Source organism: Podarcis bocagei (assembly GCF_964188305.1).
Source record: "Podarcis bocagei genome assembly, chromosome: 12".
In the NCBI taxonomy this organism is placed as follows: domain Eukaryota; kingdom Metazoa; phylum Chordata; class Lepidosauria; order Squamata; family Lacertidae; genus Podarcis; species Podarcis bocagei.
The window spans coordinates 59,061,049-59,073,220 of record NC_138137.1 but is presented as its reverse complement, the minus strand read 5'-3'; the positions used below and the strand labels follow the sequence as shown (position 1 = coordinate 59,073,220).

The 12,172-nt window shown below is 50.6% G+C and overlaps 2 protein-coding genes across 4 annotated transcripts in view; one reads left to right on the top strand and one right to left on the bottom strand.

Annotated features, from left to right (window-relative positions):
* CCM2 (CCM2 scaffold protein) overlaps positions 1-7,137 on the top strand; it is a 45,823-nt gene extending 38,686 nt beyond the window's left edge. For both annotated transcript variants that reach the window (XM_081163782.1, XM_081163783.1), the window contains exons 7-10: positions 700-757; positions 2,299-2,437; positions 2,773-2,911; positions 4,543-7,137. In XM_081163782.1, the coding sequence (XP_081019908.1) occupies positions 700-757; positions 2,299-2,437; positions 2,773-2,911; positions 4,543-4,823 (617 nt within the window). In that variant the 3' untranslated portion in view covers positions 4,824-7,137. The remainder of the gene's footprint in view (positions 1-699; positions 758-2,298; positions 2,438-2,772; positions 2,912-4,542) is intronic.
* Positions 7,138-8,456: 1,319 nt separating this feature from the next.
* The window catches only part of LOC308569495 (uncharacterized protein), a 67,580-nt gene continuing 63,864 nt past the window's right edge, over positions 8,457-12,172 (bottom strand). For both annotated transcript variants that reach the window (XM_081163446.1, XM_081163447.1), the window contains exons 8-9: positions 10,975-11,097; positions 8,457-8,642 (exon numbers count right to left, since the gene is read on the bottom strand). In XM_081163446.1, coding sequence (XP_081019572.1) covers positions 8,628-8,642; positions 10,975-11,097 — 138 coding nt within the window. In that variant the 3' untranslated portion in view covers positions 8,457-8,627. The remainder of the gene's footprint in view (positions 8,643-10,974; positions 11,098-12,172) is intronic.

The window sequence follows — 12,172 nt, the reverse complement described above, 5'->3', positions numbered from 1 at the left end:
AAACTCACTCTTGGGGTGGGGGAAGGGGGGGTAATTGGTTCGTGGGGCCTTTTTTCTTGTTTCATCATGTAATAATAATAATAATAATAATAATAATAATAATAATAATAATATTTATATCCCGCCTTCCCCAGCCGAAGCCGGGCTCAGGGCGGCTAACAACAATAAAATACTACAGCATTCTAAAATCATTTAATTATAAAATTAATTCAAATCAAATTGATGGCAACCATTGGGCTAGAGTCCTGTGAAGATTGCCAAAGGAGGGAGTCAGGCTGTGCCTTGGCCAAAGGCCTGGTGGAACAGCTCCGTCTTGCAGGCCCTGCGGAAAGATGTCAAGTCCCGCAGGGCCCTGGTCTCTTGGGACAGAGCGTTCCACCAGATCGGAGCCACAGCCGAAAAAGCCCTGGCTCTGGTTGAGGCCAGCCTAACCTCTCTGTGGCCTGGGATCTTCAAGATGCTTTTATTTGAAGACCGTAATGTAATGTAATATATATAGGGAAAGGGGGAAAATAATTAAAATTATTAATAATAATAATATCCACCGGCGGCAAACTGGGCTGAAGTGGCTTCCCCCATCTCCTCTAGCTTGAACAGAGGAGGCTTCCATGTAGTGTCTATCTAGCCCAGATATTTCAATTTATTTTTTCATTTCCCTTTTAATTTGCATACCGCCTTTCTCTGGCTACTTCCTTGCAGATGACTCTTCTACAAAAGTGGACGTTAAAGATTCCTACGAAACGGAAGCAAGCACTTTGTGAGTATACTTAGGGCAGCAGGGAAGAATGGGGCACCTGCAGGGCTTTTTTTCAGCTGGAACTCAGTTCTGACGCCTCCCAGGTAGGCACCATTGCTGTTATAACAGAACAAGGCAGGCGTTCCTGGTGAGTTCCGGCACCTCTTTTTCTAGAAAAATAGCAGTGGGCGTGTGTGTGTGTGTGTGTGTGTGTGTGTATTTACAGTGGTGCCTCGCAAGACGAAAATAATCCGTTCTGTGATTCTCTTCGTCTAGCGGTTTTTTTCGTCTTGCGAAGCAAGCCCATTGACGGATTAGCGCTATTAGCGGCTTTAAGCAGCTTTTAGCGGCTTATCTGCTGATCGGATCAGCTGATAAGCGGCTTAGCAGCTTAGAAAGGGGGGGGGAGGGGGAAAAAACCAGCAGGAACTCGCAAGACATTGTCGTCTTGCGAAGCAAGCCCATAGGAAATTCGTTTTGCGAAGCACCTCCAAAACGGAAAACTCTTTCGTCTAGCGAGTTTTCCGTCTTGCGAGGCATTCGTCTTGCGGGGCACCACTGTACCGTATTTTTTGCTCTATAGGACACACTTTTCTCCCTCCAAAAATGAAGGGGAAATGTGTGTGCGTCCTATGGGGCGAATGCAGGCTTTCGCTGAAGCCTGGAGAGCGAGAGGGGTCAGTGCGCACCGACCCCTCTCACTCTCCAGGCTTCAAGCAGCTATCCGCAAGCCTTCGGAGCGTGGCGGGAGTGCCTGCCAGGCTCCAAAGGCTTGCGGATAGCAGCCTGCAGCCCGAAGCACGGGGAGCACAGCGTTGCACACCCCAGGCTTTGGGCAGCAATCCGCAAGCCTTCGGAGCCCGGCAGGAGTTCCCGCTGGGCTCAGAAGGCTTGCAGATAGCAGCAAGCTCTGGGAGCGAAGGCAAGGTTGCACGCAACCTCGCCCCTGCTCCCAGACTCGGGCTGGGGTCGGGGGAAGCTCGGGCTTCCCCCGTCCCCAGCCCCACAAGCTCCGGGAGCGGCGGCGAGGTTGCGCACAATCTCGCCGCCGCTCCTGGACCTGTTCTGGGGGCTGGGGTCAGGGAAGCTCGGGCTTCCCCCGCCCCAGCCCCACGGCTAAAAACGAAGCCAAGACAGTGAGCGGGATCCATCCCGCTCACTGTCTTGGCTTCTTTGCTCTTTGGGGCTGGGGGGGGGGAATAAAAAAAGCTAGGTGCGCCCTATAGAGCAAAAAATACGGTATTTCACAAAATCTGTATACTGCTTAATTGTAAGTAAAACGTCTGCTGGGTTCCCAAAGCAGTCGGTGCCGTCCCATGTGGTATGAGACAATGGAGCGCGCCTCCATTCTTTATCAAACAGTTCCCCCTCCTCCCAAATCTTCAACCAAAAGAAGGCTCCCAGAACAGGCAAAAAGGGGGCAGGTATCAGTTCAGTCCCAAACCCTCAGGCTTACAACCCGATGGACGCAGCACGAAAGGAAAACTGACGGGGAGGGAGGAGGAGATGCAAGGCCCCTTGGCTCAGTGAGGGTGACGGATGGACCTGTTGTGCATTTCCAGTTCTTTCCCCGAGTCCTTGGAGACCGGTGGCAACTCCCCTTCTTCCTTGTCGGCACAGCCATCACCCCACGCCAAGGCAGCCAGCGAGAGCGAGCTGAGCACCACCGCAACGGAGCTGCTCCAGGACTACATGATGACGGTAAGGGCAGGGAGGAAGGCTTTCCCCAGGGAAATCTTGGCCCCCTTTGGGGGGGTAGGGGTGGGACCAAGGGGCTTGTCACACACTTAGCTGGGGGGGTCATTGGAATATGCAAGTTCCTTTCTCTTCCTTTAGAACAGTGGTGGGAATGCTGTGGCCTCCGGTTGGTGCCGGGACTACAACTCCCATCACCCTCCTGGGACGTAAACCTTCGCTGCGGATCTTTCCTAACGTTACGTGGAAAATCGAACAAAAGAAACTGCGTCTTCCGTTTCAATACCCTTTTCTTCCTACGCTGACTTAGCTTTTATTCTCCCCACCCCTTTCTTTCCTAGCTACGAACAAAACTCTCCTCTCATGAGATCCAGCAGTTTGCCATGCTTTTGCGCGAATACCGTAACGGGGCGTCCATACATGAGTTCTGTGTCAGCCTGCGACAGCTCTATGGCGATAGCCGGAAGTTCCTTCTGCTAGGTGAGTTCCCCACCTGACCCCCACCCCCAGATTGAATGAATGGAAGTTCCTGGTGTCCGTATATCCCATTTGTTGAGGGCAAGTTGAGGGGCAGGTGGGGCTTGTCAGCCTAGAAAGGGAGCCCATCTAAGACAGGCATAGGCAAACATGGCCCTCCAGGTGTTTTGGGACTACAACTCCCATCATCCCTAGCAGGACCAGGGGTCAGGGATGATGGGAATTGTAGTCTCAAAACATCTGGAGGGCTGAGTTTGGGGCTGCCTGATCTAAGAGAAGAAAGACGCTGATTCTAAACTTGGCTGGATATCTTTGAGAGAAGAAAAGGCTATGGAGTAAACTCTACACAAATCCCTAAGGCGGTTGGGTGGCGGCTAACAGATTGAGGTTGAATCCTGACAAGACAGAAGTACTGTTTTGGGGGGACGGGGCGGGTGGGTGTGGAGGATTCCCTGGTCCTGAATGGGGTCACTGTGCCCCTGAAGGCCCAGGTGCGCAGCCTGGGAGTCATTTTGGGCTCGCAGCTGTCCATGGACGCACAGGTCAATTCTCTGTCCAGGGCGCTCTTTATCAGTTCCATCTGGTATGCAGGATGAGACCCTACCTGCCCACGGACGGTCTCTCCAGAGTGGTGCATGCTCTGGTTATCTCCCGCTTGGACTACTGCAATGCACTCTATGTGGGGCTACCTTTGAAGGTGACCCAGAAACTGCAACTAATCCAGAAAGCAGCAACTAGACTGGGTACTGGGAGCGGCTGCCAAGACCACATAACACTGGTCTTGAAAGACCTACCCAGTACGTTTCCGAGCACAATTCAAAGTGTTGGTGCTGACCTTGAAAGCCCTAAACGGCCTCGGTCCAGTAGACCTGAAGGAGCGTCTCCGCCCCCATCGTTCTGCCCGGACACTGAGGTCCAGCTCCAAGGGCCTTCTGGCGGTTCCCTCATTGCAAGAAGCAAAGCTACAGAGAACCAGGCATAGGGCCTTCTCCGTGGTGGCACCCGTCCTGTGGAACGCCCTCCCACCAGACGTCAAAGAGAACAACAACTATCTGACTTTTAGAAGACATCTGAAGGTAGCCCTGTTTAGGGAAGCTTTTAATGTTTGATGCATTACGGTATTTTAATATTTTGTTGAAAGCCACTGTACCGCCATCTCTTCCTCCAGGACCGCCTCTCCTGGTCTGCCCCGCGGAGGACCTTAAGGTCCACAAATGACAACATTTTGGAGGTCCCAAGTCGCAAGGTGGTTAGATTAGTCTCAACTGGGCCCAGGGCCTTTTCAGTACTGGCCCCGACTTGGTGGAACGCTCTGTCCCAAGAGACTAGGGCCCTGTGGGACTTGACATCTTTCCGCAGGGCCTGCAAGACAGAGCTGTTCCGCCTGGCCTTTGGTTTGGACTCGGTCTGACCCTTATGTTTCCCTCCCCTTCTGGTTTTGACTTTTAAAATGAGGCTGCATTTTAAATTGCATTTTAACCTGTATTTTAAATAGGGTCCCCCCCCATTATGTTTTTACTGTAATTTTACTGGTGTTAGCCGCCCTGAGCTCTGGCCGGGGAGGGCGGTGTATAAATAAAATTTATTATTATTATTAATATTCCTTGTTCCATTCCCTTCTCCCCCCAAAAAAGGCCTTAGACCATTCATCCCGGAGAAGGACAGCCAATACTTTGAGAACTTCCTGGAGACGATTGGCGTGAAGGACGGGCGAGGCATCATCACCGACAGCTTTGGGAGATACCGGCGGACGGTCAGCACGACCTCCAACTCCACCACCAACGGGAACGGCGCCGCGGGGAGCTCGGACGACCAGTCCGCCCCCTCGGAGGGAGACGAGTGGGACCGCATGATCTCGGACATCAGCAACGACATTGAGGCTCTCGGGTGCAGCATGGACCACGATTCTTCCTGAAAGGGTCGGAGGGAGAGAGAAAGTGGAACAGAAGAGGCATTTCCCCCCTGCAAGGAATAACCCGGCCCTGTTGCTCGCTCAGTCGTGCACACACTCTCCTCTTCCCTCCTGGGAATAACAGGAACGTTTTTGGTTCCGGGCGAAGCGGAAAGGGGAGATGTCCCTTACGACTCCCCTTCCTTCCGGGGCCCTTTTGAAAGAGGGGCCCTTGACCTCGTGGCCCTCGACGGTCTCTTCTGTGAAGGAGCAAGCCATGGAGAGGGGCTTGGCAGGATCGGCCCCTCGCAAGATGGAGAGCATTTGCAGGTTGGGAATCATTGGAGAGCCATGAATCCGACGCGAAAGCAGCACTGGCTTTTGCCCAGGACGGCCCGTCTGCAAGAACTCGACAAGCCGGTTTACGGTTTTTTGCACATGACATTTCTAACCTTTTTGTTTTTTCCCGGGGGGCGAGTGCGTGTGTGTGTGTTTGTTTGTTTGTTACTTTCCAATGAAGTTCATTGCAATGTGAATTAACTGAACACCCCAGGTGTTTCGTCCTAACATTTCTGTTCCAGACCAGAAGGTGGCCTTGGTTGCGCCAAACCAAGCCCTTTGCCTGCTTGGTTGCAGGCAAAGGCATTGGCAAGAGATGACCTTCCCTTGCCCCCAAGCCTTGGCCAGCTGTCTTTGCTCCTTCTCTGAAGCCAGAACATTGGCAATTGCGGCTCGGCCGTATTATAGCAGCCTGTAGAAAAAAGGCAGTCACAGAACCAAGAAATTACACAAATGAAATACCATGAAAATCCCTGAAACGAGAAGTAATTGACTAGAAATATTATCTTATAGAATTAAACTAAATAATAAAAATCAAAAAGTTTAAGAAAAAAATTAGAAAAACCTATTATTACCAGAATCCAACCACCAATTATACACTCTACCTGTGTCATAGTCTCTTTGGTCTCTATTAAATTTCTTAATTATAATACTTCAGAACTTTGGGGGAGTTTTACCCCCTTTCTTTGAATTTGGTCATTTAAGGTTTATGATTTCTCTACTTCCTTCTGAGAAAACTGAATAGTTCAGTGACACGAGGTTTGTAGCCGGCATCCCGTTAAGGCTTTGTTCAATTCTAGGTTTTTCTGATTTTTTCCTTCAACTTTTTGATTTTTATTATTTAGTTTAACTCTATAAGATAATTAAGGAATGTGGGTGGCACTGTGGGTTGAACCACAGAGCCTAGGACTTGCCGATCAGAATGTCGGTGGTTCGAATCCCCGCAACGGGGTGAGCTCCCGTTGCTCGGTCCCAGGTCCTGCCCACCTAGCAGTTTGAAAGCACGTCAAAGTGCAAGTAGATCAATAGGTACTGCTCCAGCGGGAAGGTAAACGGCATTTCCGTGCGCTGCTCTGGTTCGCCAGAAGCGGCTTAGTCATGCTGGCTACGTGACCCGGAAGCTGTACGCCGGCTCCCTTGGCCAGTAAAGCGAGATGAGCGCCACAACACCAGAGTCGGCCATGACTGGACCTAATGGTCAGGGGTCCCTTTACCTTTTATAAGATAATATTTCTAGTCGATTACTTCTCGTTTCAGGGATTTTCGCAGTATTTCATTTGTGTATTATAGCAACCTGGCTGAAATGGGCTGTCACCTAGGCACTCGCCACTGGGCCAGGCGAGCTTAACTTGAACGTGGCAACTCCAGTCAAGAGCAGCGCCCGCAGGTCTAGCTCGTCTGACCCTCGAGCAAAGCCATCAGCCGAGTCAGGCTGCCCACATCTGGGCAAACAGCTCCCATCCTGACTTCTGACTGCACCAGATCGTGACATTTCCTTACCCTGGTCGAAGGACACGGATACACGAACCCCCACCCTCGAAATGGTGCCATGAATTTGGTGCTATCATTTCTACCTGGGATGCGTAGATTGCGCAGGGAGGATAGTTTTCTGGGCGCAGGGCAGTCCTGGCTGGCAAAGCAGTGGTCTTGGACCCCTTCAGTTGAACATGGGGTTTGGTCCAGTGCCAGCCTATAGTAGATTCTTCCATTTTTTTTTTGAGACAACAGTAACTTGGGCATTCAAGTTCCTCACAGACAAGAGTCTGGTGGTTCTTCAAGTGCGAGAGTTTGACAGCAAGCCTAAAGTGTGGGGTAGATTTTTTGATTTTTTGGGGTTTGTGTGTGTTTCGCTTTTTTAAAAAGGAACCAGAAGTGGAAGAAATATATACATAATGTATATGTGTTGTATATATTATACATATAAATGCACAGTTATTTTTGTATATGTATTTCATGCCACAAGAACTCTGCTGGCTACTATAAACTGACCTGTATACTATTTTAGCTCTTTGAATGGGGATCCTGACAGTGTTGGGGGTTTTTTTTGGGGGGGGGGTTACAGCCACAATGGAAAACGACATTTTCTTTCTTTTCCTCCCCTTGCAAGTTGCAGTTCTCTGCTGAAACAGCCACCTGCAGCCCACTCAGCAAATTGAGTTGCTCTTGCTTCGTATTACATCAGCAAAGCTGTAACCAGCACTCCTTAATCCCCAGAGATGTTCTCCTCTCCCTCCCTGTCCACCTCTTAAACTCTTCATTTTGTAAGAGAGGCTCCCTTTCTTCCGCATTACAGTTGTGGGTCGCTCTTGCTACAAGACTTCCCCAAATCCTACTTTTTGAATAGGATTGCCGAGTTGGAAAGGAGATCTAGTCCAACCCCCTTGCAATGCAGAACTCTCAAACAAAGCATCCACAAGAGATCCAACTTCTGCTAGATTGTAGCCATGGCATACAAGGGGAAAGGTATGGGGAGGGCAGAGAAAAAAATCAAGCTCTGCCACCTGTTCTTAAGCCCTCAGCATCTTACCCATGCCAACAGCACATAACTCCAGTTCTTTAGACAGCTTAAGGCGGTTGTGACTAAACTCAACAAGAAATTGAAAGAAAATTCGACCAGCTTACCTAGTTCAGGAGACAGGAGGTACCTATCTGCCAGAGTCCAAAAGGTTGGCAAAGGAACAACAGGGCCCCTTCCTATAAATTAAGATTGTGCCTACTTTACAGCCCATTCTCTACAATGGCTGGAGAAAGGCGGCTGCATGCTCAGATCCAGCAAAATGGCTAATCTGGCTTCCAGCAACTGGTATTCAAAAGTATCGCTGCTTCCAATTGCAGAGACAAAGGTTTGGCTCTCATGGGTAACAGTATACCCACAAATACCAAACTACTGCATTTGGGGGAGGCGTTACGAAGAAAGTGACCTACCGTATTTTTCGCTCTATAAGACGCACACACACACACACACACCCCAAAGTAAGGGGGAATGTGTGTGCGTGTTATGGAGTGAATGCAGGCTGCGCAGCTATCCCAGAAGCCAGAACAGCAAGAGGGAGCGCTGCGCAGCGTTCCCGCTTGCTGTCCTGGCTTCTGGGATTCAGAAAATGATTTTTTCTTGTTTTCCTCCTCCAAAAACTAGGTGCATCTTACGGTCTGGTGCGTCTTATAGAGCAAAAAATACAGTAAGCCTGCCCATTCTTCTGAAGAGAATGCCAGCAAGGCTGAACACAATGTAAAAACAACCACTACCACAAACAGACAGACCGCAGTTCCCAAAGCAGCTTTGAGCCCTTCGGAAGGAAGACACTCTTGAAACCCGTGTGCAGTTCAAGTGAATATACCGTTTATTGAGCAGCATTTTCAATGCAGAATAGTCGGGACTAATTTTTTGCAGTCCTAACAAACAACAGCTGTATTGGATATGAGTTAACTGTGCATCTATACAGAAGGGGTGGGCAGCAGAGGCTTGGGTGGGCTTGCCAAAACCGGTCGCTACATCGTCAGCTCCTGCACAAAAAGAAAAAGGAGAGAGAGATGTTGCAAATACAAAAGTGGCAAAGCCTATTTCCTCCGTGTTGCCCCTTTGCAGGGTTGAGTTGGGACAGTTCCTCATGTTCATAGGATCGCCCTGAATTGAGCACCACATATTTTAAACAGCTCTGTCGCACACAGTACTTTCCAGGTGGCTTGGCTGACGCACAAACATTTAATTGCCCCTCAACCAAGCATACCTCGCGGGTGGTGCTGTAGGTTAAACCACAGAGCCTAGGACTTGCCGATCAGAAGGTCGGCGGTTCGAATCCCTGTGACGGGGTGAGCTGCCATTGCTCCCTGCTCCTGCCAACCTAGCAGTTCGAAAGCACGTCAAAGTGCAAGTAGATCAATAGGTACCACTCCGGCGGGAAGGTAAATGGCGTTTCTGTGCTCTGCTCTGGTTTGCCAGAAGCGGCTTAGTCATGCTGGCCGCATAAAGCGAGATGAGCGCCGCAACCCCAGAGTCGCTGGGATTTGAACTGCCAACCTTCTGATCGGCAAGTCCTAGGCTCTGTGGTTTAACCCACAGCGCCACCCGTGTCCCAGCATACAAGGTTATCCGCATCTAAATATCCATCCACATTTATTTCCCCCATCTAATCTGGCCTTGGCAGAGCACAGAGACAGGTCTGGCCCAAGACATGTTGGCACGAATGCCTCCGACCCTGGGGAGAAGGGGTGAGTGAAGATGTACATAAGGAGCAAGGAGGAGATTGAGGTTGAATCCTGACAACAGAAGTACTGTTTTGGGGGAACGGGGCGGGTGGGTGTGGAGGACTCCCTGGTTCTGAATGGGGTCACTGTGCCCCTGAAGGACCAGGTGCGCAGCCTGGGAGTCATTTTGTGCTCGCAGCTGTCTATGGAGGCGCAGGTCAATTCTGTGTCCAGGGCAGCTGTCTACCAGCTCCATCTGGTACGCAGGATGAGACCTTCCCTGCCCGCAGACTGGCTCGCCAGAGTGGTGCATGCTCTGGTTATCTCCCGCTTGAACTACTGTAATGCACTCTACGTGGGGCTACCTTTGAAGGTGACCTGGAAACTACAACTAATCCAGAATAAGGCAGCCAGACTGGTGACTGGGAATGGCCGCCAAGACCTATAACACCAGTCCTGAAAGACCTACATTGGCTCCCAGTACATTTCCAAGCACTATTCAAAGTGTTGGTGCTGACCTTTCAAGCCCTAAACGGCCTCGGTCCAGTATCCCTGAAGGAGCATCTCCACCACCATCGTTCTGCCCGGACACTGAGGTCCAGCTCCGAGGGCCTTCTGGCGGTTCCCTCCCTGCGAGAAGTGAGGTTACAGGGAACCAGGCAGAGGGCCTCCTCGGTGGTGGCACCCACCCTGTGGAACTCCCTCCCACCAGATGTCAAGGAAATAAACAACTACCTGACTTTTAGAAGACATCTGAAGGCAGCCCTGTTTAGGAGGCCCAGCCAGATGGATGGGGTATAAGTAATAAATTATATTCCAAGAAACAGGCAGGGGGCAGGGGAAGAATCAAATCAACTTGAAGTTGGAATCAAAGGCCATGGGGCCTGCTCTGACGCTGGGTTGGTGCAGAGCCCATGAGACCCCACAGTGCAGCCCTCGCCATTTCCACCCTATGGGTGGGAGACGACAGCAGTGCCTCCTGTTCACTGCAGCGGCAGACTCTGTTCTCTCAAATTTCATCAACACCTCGTTGGGGAGTTTGCATGGCGCCATGCATGGTGCTTTGCAAGCCCTAGCAACCAGCTGGTGGTGCTTTGCAAGCCCTAGCAACCAGCTGGTGGTGCTTTGCAAGCCCTAGCAACCAGCTGGTGGTGCTTTGCAAGCCCTAGCAACCAGCTGATGGTGCTTTGCAAGCCCTAGCAACCAGCTGATGGTGCTTTGCAAGCCCTAGCAACCAGCTGATGTCCAGGTTATTGTGATACTACCTGATTGACAGGTGGGCGCCCCCGCAGGGGATGAAGGGAGGCAAGGATCCGGCCCCGCTGGCCAGATCCAGAGACCCTTTTGCCCAGAGATGAGGCCTTTCTCAGCTATAGATGCCCACCCTAGAGGTGAGAATTACAGAGTTGGAAGGGACCCTGACGGTCATCTAGTCCAACCCTGTGCAATGTAGGAAGTGCAACTAAATAATCCCTCCCACTATTCCTGACCTAAGCACATGTTTTGAATCAAGAGGGTCCAAACTATCGAAGGAGAAGCAGCTAAGGTAGAGAGAACTGTCGCCACGCCCCATCCGGGGACCAAAAACCCAAGGATTTCATCGTTCAGATTTCGCACACGCACCCCACTTCCCCGCACATACAAGACTCACCATGATGGCGTTCACAATGTCGTTGTTGTTGTGACGCAGGGCGCGCACCGCTTTGGGGTGAGACACGTTGGCTTGAGCCATGACCAGCTCGATATCCCTCACCTCCAGACCCGTTTCGTCAACCTGCCGGGAGATACAAGGAGGAGGACTTAGAAGATCCCATCCAGGTGCTAGCAGATCCGCTCCTGTGTTTATCTACCTCCCTAACAGAGGACCGAGTCAGAACACTGGTCCATCTTACTCAGTGCAGACTACACGGACTGGCAGCAGCTCTCCAGGGTTTGGGATGGAGAGCATCTCCCTACATGAACCGGCCTGGGTGCCCAAATCCCACCTTCTCTCGGTCCCACCAGCATCAGAGGCAAGGCTGGGGTTGACCCGAGAGAGAGAGAGAGAGAGAGAGAGAGAGAGCCTTTTTTGTGGTGGCTCCCATATTGCGGAATTCCCTCCCAAGAGAGGTCAGACTGGCTCCCTCCCGGTTATCCTTCCGCCAACCAGTTAACACCCTCCTGTTCACGCAGGCCTTTGGAAACGAAGGTGCAGAGGATGCTGCTGTCAGGGCAAACTGGATTTTAAGGCGTTCTGGTGCATTTTAAATATTGTTCTTGGCTTGTTCGGTTTGTATCCCTTCGCTTGTATCGCTTCTGCGCATACGCGTGACACCATTTTGAGCGTCTGCGCATGCGCGAGTGGCGAAACCTGGAAGTAACCTGTTCTGTTACTTCTGGGTCGCCGCGGGACGTATCCTGAAAGAACGTAACCTGAACCGAACGTAACAAGAGGTATGACTGTAATAATAATTTATTACAGTGGTACCTTGGGTTAAGTACTTAATTCGTTCTGGAGGTCTGTACTTAACCTGAAACTGTTCTTAACCTGAAGCACCACTTTAGCTAATGGGACCTCCTGCTACTGCTGCGCCGCCGGAGCACGATTTCTGTTCTCATCCTGAAGCAAAGTTCTTAACCTGAAGCACTATTTCTGGGTTAGCAGAGTCTGTAACCTGAAGCGAATGTAACCTGAAGTGTATGTAACCTGAGGTACCACTGTATAGCACTAATTTTTAATGCTGGAATCCCAGCTTGGGAGAAAGGCAAGATATAAATGCATTAAATAAACAATAATATGAGTAACAAATAATAATAATAATAAATAAATAATCTCCCAGCCCTCCCTGGAAATGATGTTGGGGAATGAA